General features: G+C 52.5%; 1 protein-coding gene across 1 annotated transcript; it reads left to right on the top strand.

The window, feature by feature from the left end:
* Positions 1-10,327: 10,327 nt before the first annotated feature.
* LOC307049809 (NADH dehydrogenase [ubiquinone] 1 alpha subcomplex subunit 1-like) lies at positions 10,328-10,901 on the top strand (the record flags this gene model as incomplete). The annotated part of the gene is made up of 1 exon (XM_079699418.1): positions 10,328-10,901. The coding sequence occupies one exon, from the start codon at positions 10,328-10,330 to the stop codon at positions 10,538-10,540; it is 213 nt and encodes a 70-aa protein (XP_079555544.1). The 3' UTR covers positions 10,541-10,901.
* Between the last annotated feature and the right edge of the window lie 383 nt (positions 10,902-11,284).

Below are 11,284 nucleotides of genomic sequence, written 5' to 3'. Positions count from 1 at the left end.
GGATGTTCTGCACTCGGGCTGTCCCTGCAGTCAGCTGGGTTACGGATGTGCTGGGAATGATGCCCCCTCTTTTTTTTTTTAATATTTTATTTTCTTTTTATTTATTTATTTGGCCGCGTTGGGTCTTTGTTGCTGCATGCGGGCTTTCTCTAATTGTGTCAAGTGGGGGCTACTGTTCGTTGCAGTGCACAGGCTTCTCGTTGTGGTGGCTTCTCTTGTTGCGGAGCACAGGCCCTAGGCGCGCGGGCTTCAGTAGTTGTGGCTCTTGGGCTCAGTAGTTGTGACTCGCGGGCTCTAGAGTGCAGGCTCAGTAGTTGTGGTGCACGGGCTTAGTTGCTTTGCGGCATGTGGGATCTTCCCGGACCAGGGCTCAAACCCGTGTCCCCTACATTGGCAGGCGGATTCTTAACCACTGCGCCACCAGGGAACTCTGATGCCCCACTTGGCCAGGTTCCCTTTCTCCTCCATCTGGAGGTTTCTAAACTGGTCTTTTCCCTTATGTCAGACCCGACGTCTCCAGGCTCCCGGCCGCTCTGCCTGACCCTGTTTGCCAGCCTTCCCCCACCTGATTCTCCCTGCCTGTGTTCTGGCCCTGCTGGGGAAGGCGCTCTGGTTTTATAAGGAGAAAGGCTCTGCCACTAATCCCGGGGGCCTTGGGCGAGTCACTGGCTTTGGGAACCTTTCTCAGCATCTGTCACATGTGCATGACAGCTCTCGCCGAGACAGTTTTGAGGTCCAGACGAGATCCAGCATTGAACTGATTTGAGATACTGGTACATGAAGACCGGAGCTTTGTGGGGTGCTGGTGGCCCTAGGCCTGCTGTGGCTTCTCCTATTCTACTGAGAGTTTGAAGGGTCAGCTCTGCTAGCTTCATGTACAACCTAGTAAGAGAATGTAGTGCTTCCTAAAGTGTAAAGTGCCATTCTGATGTAAGGGGCTGCATCTGTGGTTTTGCGTCTAAAGGATCAAAATTAAGAAAGAAAAAATACGGGGTTGAGATGCCGGTGTCTCCTGACCACAGAGATGTTTGCATCTTGTGGTTTTTCTGAAAACGGAAGCATGCTGGCATTCGAAGGTGGTTTTGGATGGAGAAGCCAACTGGAATTAAACACACGTCATTGGGCACTTCTGTGCTGTTGCCTTCTCTCCCTCTGCATGTGCTGTTTTAAATAGTTTCCCGCCAAGCCCGAGAGACAGGTCTTCACTTGGCAGTGAGGAGGCTGAGGACCAGGCAGCTGTGACTTGCCCGAGGGGGCTGCTGTTTCAGGGCAGTGCTGGTATTGGATGGAGAGCACAAAGCCCCATGACCACCCCCCGCCCGACTCCCCCATCTCCTCCATCCTCCCTACCCCCCCATGTCCCACTGGGGCCCAGTTTGCATCAGATTTGTTTTGTTTTGTTTAATTAATTTATTTATTTTTGGCTACATTGGGTCTTCGTTGCTGCGCGTGGGCTTTTCTCGAGTTGCGGCGAGCGGGGGCTGCTCTTCATTGTGGTGCGCGGGCTTCTCATTGCAGTGGCTTCTCTTGTTGCGGAGCACAGGCTCTAGGTGAGTGGGCTTCAGTAGTTGTGGCTCACGGTCTCTAGAGCACAGGCTCAGTAGTTGTGGCACATGGGCCCAGCCGCTCCGCGGCATGTGGGATCTTCCTGGACCAGGGCTCGAACCCGTGTTCCCTGCATTGGCAGGCGGATTCTCAACCACTGCGCCACCAGGGAAGCCCTCAGATTTGTTTTTAAACAGGGTGGGCATGACTAGGACTTGGGATTACTTATGTGATGGGTACAAGGGTTCATTTTCAACCTGTGCCTAGAAAATCTGATGGTGGTGACCTGTTGCCCTGAGCTCTGGTTGGTGGTTGGAGAATAATGGACATGTCACAGGTGACCCAGGGCCCTTCATGGGGACAGCAAGAGGGCTTGGGAGCTTGCCATCCAGGACAATAGCTAACATTGTTGGTGGATTGGTAAGGTGTTTTCCTTTTTTCACTCAGAGGTACCATGGATTCTTTGCACTTCCTGCCCCTGGAATCAACTCTGAAATGTTCAGGCACTTGTTCTGGACAAATTTTAATTAGTCAACAGTCAGTGACTAGCAGCACACTATTGGCATTTAGAATTTTCAGTTGGGAGATATACACATATATATGTATAATTGTATTTAAAATATATATATTTATTTATTTATTTCTCATTGGATTGGTTTTACATTTGCGGAATGGATTCTCAAGCAAGGCAGCTCTAAATATGTGTTTCTCTGAACTGTTGTGGGCCCCGCTAACTTTCATTAAAAAATGTAGTGTATAGTTTTTCCCAGTTTGTCTATCAGTTGTCTTGGAAAAATCCATTGTTTCGAAACTAGGAGACCCGTTTGCTGAGTGAGTGCCTACATTTAGGGATGACGATTTCTCAGACCCCTCTGGCAGCAAGCGTGCACATTGCTCAAATAAAACACGGTTTACGTTCCTCAGTCTTTTGGTGTAATGAGCGGGCTATGTGCTCTGACATATGTCCATGTTATCCAGAGCTGGTGACAGCTGTCAGGGGTGGGGAATCGGAAGTTCCAGAAAGCCTTCGGCAGCTGGCCAGCCAGCCAGCGTGGCTATTGGGAGTTCAAATGACTCCTTCTAAGAGGGGCACCCGGAGGCCTGCGTTTCCTTCCTTGCCAGCCACCAGCTGCGGTGAGGATGGAGCAAGACCAGATGTGTGTGTGTGTCAGCGTTTGTTACAGTGGAGTGCCTGGTTGGTGCCAGTCACCAGGCTTGGTGTGTGTGTGTGTGTGTGTGTGTGTGTGTGTGTGTGTGTGTGTATCCCCAACTCGCCTGCCAGGCTCAGACACCAGGTACTACCTTGGGTCTCTGGCTGGTCCCCGCTGGTCGCAGTGAGAGCTGGTGGCTGACTGCTGGACAGTGGGTCCTGGCCCCGGGTCCCAGCGCTGCCTGCCTGGCCTGACTGCTAGATCGTGAATCCCTGAGGCAGGCCTGACCTACGGCCCCTCCTGGACATGCCTTTATCCGTGTACATGTGCCGCGAAGATTCTGCCTGTGACCTTTCCCTGCCCTTCGGGCGGCGGACAGGAGCGAGCCAGTGTGTGGTAGGGTGGACGTGCCGTCTGCTTCCTGCTCTTGGGGTGATATCTCTGTGCTGTTTCTTGGGTTGGAAACTCTGACAGCAGAAGCCCCTCCAGACCAAGAACTCTTGATTGTGTCTCTCCTTTGGGCTTTAAGAGATTTCAGCTTTTCAATTAATTGCATTTCATTAAATAACGGTTTTCTTCGTGATCACAGGCTGGTTTGTGCTTCATCAGCAGTGAGGACTGTGTGGCTTCAGTGGCTGTGACCACGCCCAGAGGCAGAGGCGCCTCTCGCTTGCGTCGACTTCATGGGGGAGCTGCCGTGGGGGCCCCTGGATGTGGCATCGTGCTCCCCACTCCTCCCTTCCTTCACTCTGCGCGTGTTGCTACTTTCATCTGTCGTATAAGATGACTTGTCTAATAATGGAAATAAAGGGGTGCCAGGCATTTAAATGGCAGCCCCTTCCCCACCCCTGGCATTCACCTCCCGGCCCTCTGATCTCTGGGGTCACTGCAATGCTAGCCCCCGAGCCCCTTTGCTGGGAGCTCCATCTGTCCATCCATCCGTCCATCCGTCCGTCTGTCCGTCCATCCAACAGGTATTTCCTGAGCGCCCGCTCTGTTCCATCACTCCCAGTCCCTGTCACGAGCTGGGTGGAGTCAGGAGAGAAGAGCGGAGGGGGGCGCTCCTGTAGAATGCGGGCGGGCATCAGAGCCCAAGGCTGCCTCTGGCTCCAAAGTGCTCCCGGAGCAGCCCAGGCTGGAAGGTTTGAGCGCCCGGCATGTGGGGTGCGGGTCAGGGACCCCATCCTGGAAGAGTGAGTGGGTTTGCCCGTCCAGAGCTCAGGCCAGAAGAGCCTCCAGGCAGAAGGGCCAGCCTGGAGTGGGGGACCCTGTATGGGGGTGGAGCTGAGTGTCTGGCAGCAGGATAATGTGGTTTGGGCAGGTCAGCAGGAGATGGCGGGTCCTGACCGTCAGGGGCTTGAGCTGCCTCCGAGGCCTGGGGGAGTCTTGCTGTGGTTGGGGGCAGAGCAGGTGGGGTGACACGCACTCTGCCCGCCCATTGTCCAGCTGAAGCTAGGAGGTGTTTCCATCACCCAGCTTCAGGACCAGTTGGACCGCCGGAGGGGTGGTGAAGGATGAGAAGGAGGCTGTGATGAGAACCGGGGGAGGGCATAGGGATTGGGCGGGGGAGGTACATGGAGGGGTGCCTCCAGGCTCGAGGGGGGCTCTAGGAGGGGTGCTGCCAGGAGGCGTGGGGAGGGAGGAAGAATGGAGCCCAACACCTTATGTGGGAAGAGGCTGCTGCCGCCACGTCCCGGCCTTGCTAGCTCGGATGTTTAATTTCACCCTTTAGAGATTTACAGGCTTTCTAGATTAAATTGCCACTGTTCCTGAATAAGAACGACAAATCCATGACAGACCATAAATCACATTATTAATTTGCTTACATGGAGTTAACCTCTGTGGCCCCACTGACTTACTCGGAGGGATGAAGGACGCCTGGGAGACAGCGAGGCCTGTGTCCAGTTGTCAGCGAGCGGGAAAGGCTAGAGGGACCCAGGTCGCGGTGGCCGGGCCGCCCTGCCCACCAGGTGGCCGCCCTCGTCCCGTTGCCAGGGCTCCTGGTGGCGTCCTGGCCTCTGTGGGGAGGGGGACCGACTTCTGCACCAGCCGTGCAGAGGGCAGGGGGTGTGGGGAAGCCGGGCTGCAGGTCAGGAGGCTGGGCTCCAGTGGCCTCTGCAGGCTGCTGAGCTCTGGGGGGTTCTTGGAGGGCTCCTCTCAGGAGCCCCGAAAGCCTGGGCACCCGAGTTCCTGCTCGGTCTTCCCCTTTCAGGCTCTGGTGGGCTGTTCATCCTCCGAGTCACGATGGGTCAGAAAACATGTCTTACAGTTGCTCCCCTTTCTGGACATATGGACAGCCTGCTCTTTGCGTTGGCGCAGGTAGGGGTGGGCACCATTCCCTCTACGTGGCCCGAGGCTTGGCCTCTGCGGGGAGCTGGCTAGGACGCTGGTGAATGCGTCTTTCACAGCTTACTGCCGTGCGCTGGAGCTGGAAACTGCCTGCTAATTGTGGGGCAGTTAGAAGTCATGATTTGTTGGGAGAAAGGTGCATTTGTTGGGGTGTGGGACTCTCCCTGTGTGTTGACCTTTCTGCCTCCAAGGGCCAAGTGGCTGCTCCAGGTGGGGACGGGTGGGGATTGCGTGCTGCAGGGGGGTAGGCCTGGGGCTCGCTCGCCTGATGGTTTTCATCAAACCCCAAATATTACGCTGCAGTTCGTGTTGACTGGTAGCCCAAACTGGCTTTCTTCCTTTACAGTGAAATGGAGAAGCCAAACTTGGTGTATTTAATATCCGATATTTCATGGCAGAAAGCCAGTGGTCACGCTGGTGGCCTCTCTGTGCTCACGCGTGGTACCCACAGCCATAGGTGGGCCGTCCCGTGCAGCCTTGATTAGCAGCTGCTGACGACTGACTCAGAAGATTCTGTAAAATCCACATGTATTTGTAGAAATACAAATAGAGTTTAATGTCCCAATGTAATGGTCACTTCCTTGAAGTGAAATTAGCTCTGGTTTCAAGGAAGTAAATGGAGGCATAACACATTAATGTGGGACTGAATTGTGTCTCGCTCACCTGAGTTCCCAACAGTGGTCTACAAGCTGTCGTGTGTTTTCCTTATGGAAACCGTCTGGGCTGACAGAGTCCTGGAGGCCGTGGTGGGTGTTCATCATCCAGAATTCACAGCAATGCATCACTCACATCCATCTGGATCTCACATCTCAGGCCCTGACACCAAAAACACATGTTCCCCTCCACACTGTGTGCTTCGTGGAAGATGTTCCAACAAATTACTCATCTTAAAATAAAGCACTGTCCAAGAAAAAGGCAAACAACTGGGTAGAAAAAGGGACCAAAGACATTTCACCAAAAAGAAGGCTCAGTAACCATATGGAAAGGTCCTCAACTCCATTAGTCATCAGGGAGGGAAACGAAAAATAAATTGTAAATGTTTTAGAGTTCTCCATAGAAACAGACCATAATGTGTGTGTATGTGTGTGTGTGTGTGTGTGTGTGTGTTATATTTGTTTTTTTGGTTTTTTTGGCTGTGCTATACGTGGCTTGTGGGATCTTAGTTCCCCGACTGGGGATTAAACCCGAGCCATGGCAGTGAAAGCACCGAGTCCTAACCACTGGACCGCCAGGGAATTCCCTATATTTGGAGATTTATTATGAGGACTCACATGATTATGGAGGCTGAGAAGTCCCCAGATCTGTGGTCAGCAGCTGGAGGCCAAGAAAGCTGGTGTGTAGTTCAGTCTGAGACTTGAAGGCCTGAGGACCCAGGGGGCCCATGGTGTGAATCCCAGCCCAAGGGCAGAAGATGAGGTGAGAGGTCCCAGCTCAACAGTGAGGCAGAAAAGGGGGCAAATCCCTCCTTCCTCCATCTGTTGTTCTGTTCACGCCCTTAGTGGGTTGGATGCCCACCCACATTGGGGAGGGTGTCTGCTTTACCGAGTCCACTGATGCAAATGCTCATCTCATCCAGAGACACACAGACACACCCAGAAATAATGTTTAATTTGGGCACCCTGTGACCAGTCAAGTTGACACATAAAATTACCCACCCCAATTTGATACCATTACACACCACCAGAAGGGCTAAAATTGAAAAGAGCAGAAACTAGACATTGAAGAGGATGTGGAGCGGCTGGAACTCTTATGGTTGATCGGGGTGTAAGTTTATACAGCTGCTTTAGGGAGCGGTTTTGCAGTGTCGCCTAAAGTTAAAAATGCACGTACTCTGTGACCAGCAGTCTCGCTCTGAGTGAAACTGGGTGCAGTGTGCATATGGCCACTGTCGTGGGCTGCATGGTGGCCCCTAAAGATGGCAGGTCCCCATCCCTGGAACCTGTGAATGTGACCTTACATGGTGAAGCTTTTGCGGACCTGAGTTGGGACACTGAGATGAGGAGATGATCCTGGCTTATCTGGGTGGGGCTTGCATGCCATCACAAGGGTCCTTTTTTTTTTTTTTTTGGCTGGCCCCACCCAGGGATCGAACCTGGGCCCAGTCTTAACCAGTGGACTTCCAGGGAAGTCTCCACAAGGGTCCTTCTAAGAGAGAGGCAGAGGGAGTGTAGACACAGAGCAGAAGACAGTGACCACGGAGGCAGAGATCAGAGTGATGTAGCTACAAGGCAGGGAATGCCGGCAGCATCAGCAACTGGAAGAGGTGATTCTCCCCTGGAGCCTCCAGAGGGAGGGGGGCCCTGCGAACGCCTAGATTTCAGCCACTGAAACTGCTTTCAGATTCCCGGTCTCCTGAACTTGAGTTGGTCAAAGCCACGTGTTTGTGGCGATTTGTTCCAGGGACCACAGGAAACTAATAGAGCCCTCCAGACGCATGCACCAGAGCATTCGTAGAAGCGTGGTTGTCAAACTACAGATGACCCAAGGTCCACCAGCAGTAGACTGCTCCGTACACTGGGGCTCATCACACAGGGAAACCATCCAGCAGGCACTGCAAGTGCCACATGCTGTTGAGCCAAAAACCCAGACACTAGAGTCCCTAGTCCCTACCGCATGGCTCCACTGATGGGAAGGGCAACAGGCAACTCTCCCATGTGGGGTGGGAAGTCAGGGTGCCCTTGGGAGATGGTGATTAGAGGGGGCACCAGGAGGGCACCGGGCTTCTGGAGGGACTGACAATGTCCCATTTATTTCTTCTTTTCTTTTTTTAGATTTTATTGACGTATAGTTGATTTACAATGTTGTGTTAATTTCTGCTGTTCAGCAAAGTGACTCAGTTATACATACATATTCTTTTTCATATTCTTTTCCATTATGGTTTGTCACAGGGATATTGAATATAGTTCCCTGTGCAATACAGTAGGACCTTGTTGTTTATCCATTCTATATGTAATAGTTTGCATCTGCTAATCCCAAACTCTCAATCCTTCCCTCTCCCACCCTGCTCCCCCTTGGCAACCACAAGTCTGTTTTCTATGTCTGTGAGTCTGTTTCTGTTTCGTAGATATGTTCATTTGTGTTGTATTTTAGATTCCACATACAAGTGATATCATGATATTTGTCTTTCTTTGACTTACTTCACTCAGTATGATAATCTCTAGGTCCATCCATGTTGCCGCAAAGACAGTGTCCCATTCTTGTTTTTTTAAATTAATTTATTTTATTTTATTTTATTTTTGGCTGCATTGGGTCTTTGTTGCTGCACGCGGGCTTTCTCTAGTTGCGGCGAGCAGGGGCTACTCTTCGTTGTGGTGCGTGGGCTTCTCATTGCAGTGGCTTCTCTTGTTGCGGAGCACGGGCTCTAGGCGCGCGGGCTTCAGTAGTTGTGGCACGTGGGCTCAGTAGTTGTGGCTCTCGGGCTCTAGAGTGCAGGCTCAGTAGTTGTGGCGCATGGGCTTAGGTGCTCCGCAGCATGTGGGATCTTCCTGGACCAGGGCTCGAACCCGTGTCCCCTGCATTGGCAGGTGGATTCTTAACCACTGCACCACCAGGGAAGTCCCAACGTCCCATTCTTGATCTGTGTGAGGTTTGCCTGGGTGGGTTCCACTTTATGATAAGGAATTTTTCAGTGTCTATATTAAACTTCAATAAAAACTGGAAAAAAAAAAAGAGCAATACAGCATCTTGGAATCTTCAGGGAGAACTTTCAATTGACTGACTCATGGCTTATTTTCCTGCTGGAACAATAATATCAAAATCAAGATTACATTTAATTTAATGTGAGATGATTAAATGTGGCCATTCCAACAAGTGCTTATTAATATTCAGATGCACATTGTATTTGCTAAATGAAATCAGAGTCCATAAACCCAAGTAGGATGCTGAGATCTATACACAGGTAATTGATATGGATAAGTTCTCTCCATAAGAGTTTTTCTTCCTGCACAAGGACAGAGCTGTGCACTTAAGGAAAACCAGACACAAACAGCCCGAGCCCTTGAGGGTCACACGCTCTGTGGTTTCAGGTGAGTGGGAAGCCAGAGAGCTGTAAGAAGAGATATCGGAGCGAGATGGTGTGTATGAACAGCTCCTTTGGGTCGGCCCAGACACTGGGTGGGGATTCCGAGGGGCCCCCTGTCCGGCGCTCTCCAGGCCACCCTGCCCATCACACTGAGATCCTAGAGGTCCCTGCTGTCTGGGTCCACAGCGCTCCCTGGCAGCCTTCCCGGCCCCTCCCACCCCTCCAGTTGTGCTGGGAGACTGTCCATCAGCCGTCCAGCTTTGGGCTGGGTCCCACGTGTGGTCATCGCATCCGAGCTTGTGCACACGTGGTCTGTGTCCTGCGCCATCTGAAATAGACGAGACCCACAGCATAGTGGTCTCCTCTGAGGTGGTCCACAGAGACGCAGGGGAGGCCGGGAGGTGACACCTGGCCTCAGTGGTCCTAGGCATGCTCCTGGCTCCACTATGCTGGACTCCCGGCCCAGTCCTGGTGCTGGGATAGCACGGAGGCTTCAGCTGTGTGGCTCGAGGATCAGAACGGGGGTTTGAGGGCTGTGCCTGGACAGGCGGAGGCTGGGGCCTGGGTGGCGCTGCACCCACCCTCCGGGGCCCGTGGGGAGCCAGCCTGGAGCAGCGGGCCCTGCAGCTCTGCTCAGCCTCTCCCCAAGGTCCTGGGCTGCTGTTTGTGATATGGAGAGCACCTCTGCTTGAGTGTGTGGGGTCCCAGTACTTTGTCCATGGTTGGGATTTTAGGAGCGGGTCATATCTGTGGGTGGTGTGGTTCAGAAGTCTAGAAACGCAAATTCGCTGAGTCCAGTGAGTGCCCTCCAGCTGCACCTCCTGCAGCCTCCCTGACCGCACCGTCTGCAACGCATCTCCCCAGCTCTCCTCTTATGTGGCCAGTGGGTGGAGGAGGGTGTGGGCCTGGGCCAGGAGCAGCTTTGCCCTGGATGGTTAGCTAAGGAGCTGGACTTCCGCCAGGGGCCTGCCCAGCTCTTGCTGTCCTGAGGGCTGCTCCTGGCAGCCTGGCCACCCTGGGGACATCGGGACAGCTCAGAAGGAGACATTTCAGCATGTGCAGAGGGCAAAGCAGCACGCTGGGTCCTTGCAGGCACACAGGAAACCATGCGGAGGAGATTGGACCCTCAGGGAGCTTTTGATTTGTGTGTGTTGGCCTCAGTAGAGATAAGAAGAAAGGGCCAGTTACCGGAAAGGGATTGAAGCCGGGTCACCTTTAAGGAGCTTGGAAGGACGTGTTTGGCTTTGGTAACGGTGTCTCGATGTGGTTCGAGATTCTCCCCGGGATCGCCGTCATGGCCGCGTGCTTATTCATCCCGGGAATGGCCACTGCATGCATCCACAGGTTCACTAACGGGAGCAAGGAAGAAAGGGTTGCCCATTATTCATATCAGTGGAATTTGATGGAAAGAGATAGGCGCATCTCTGGAGTTAATCGTTACTATGTGTCAGAGGGTTTGGAGAACATTGATTAAGGAAGCATTTTCCTGATGGATGAAAAATAACTCAGTTATGCTTGTCTACCCCTGCTAGGTTATGCAGTGTATTGTGTAGCATGAAGTGTATTTTGTAGTGTGTAATAAAAATAAAACAAAAAGTAAAATCAAAAAAAAAAAAAGAAGGAAGGGCCAAATGGGGCTTCTGTGGGGTGTGGCCACAGAGGGAGATTCAGGCCTGCAGGAGGTGGTCCCTGCTGGTGGTGACAACAGAAATGAGGGGGGGCGGAACTCCTCCCTCTTCAAGCGTGGGCTGTACCTGGTAATGTCCTTCCAAAGAGCACAGCCTGGAAAAGGGGAAACAGAGGAACTTGACAGTGGAGAAACCTGATAACCCTGCCTCGGCCACGGGATCCAGGTCCACCAGCAGTGATGGGTCACCTTGACGGTGTGCCCCTCCATGGGATGTGATGGGGATGGCTCTTCAGCTCGGTGGCCTTTCTGCCCAGACCCCCAAACTTCTATCTAATCACAAGGAAAACAGCAGTTCAATTCCAACAGAGGGGCGTTCTATCAAATACCTGAGCAGCACTCCTTAGAACAGATGAAACCGTAGTTTCACCAAAATCTGAGAATCTGTCACAGCCAAGAGAAGCCAAAGGAGAGAGGACGTTTAGATAGAATGGGTGGGATCCTGGAGCAGATAAAGGACACTGGGTTAAAACTAGGGAAACGTCAATAGAGCATAGCCTTGGTTAGCAGTAACACACTGATATTGGTTCA

The sequence above is a fragment of the Hyperoodon ampullatus genome (assembly GCF_949752795.1).
Source record: "Hyperoodon ampullatus genome assembly, chromosome: 3".
In the NCBI taxonomy this organism is placed as follows: Eukaryota; Metazoa; Chordata; class Mammalia; order Artiodactyla; family Ziphiidae; genus Hyperoodon; species Hyperoodon ampullatus.
Note: the sequence above shows the minus strand (reverse complement) of the source record. Positions and strands in the feature narration are given on the sequence as shown.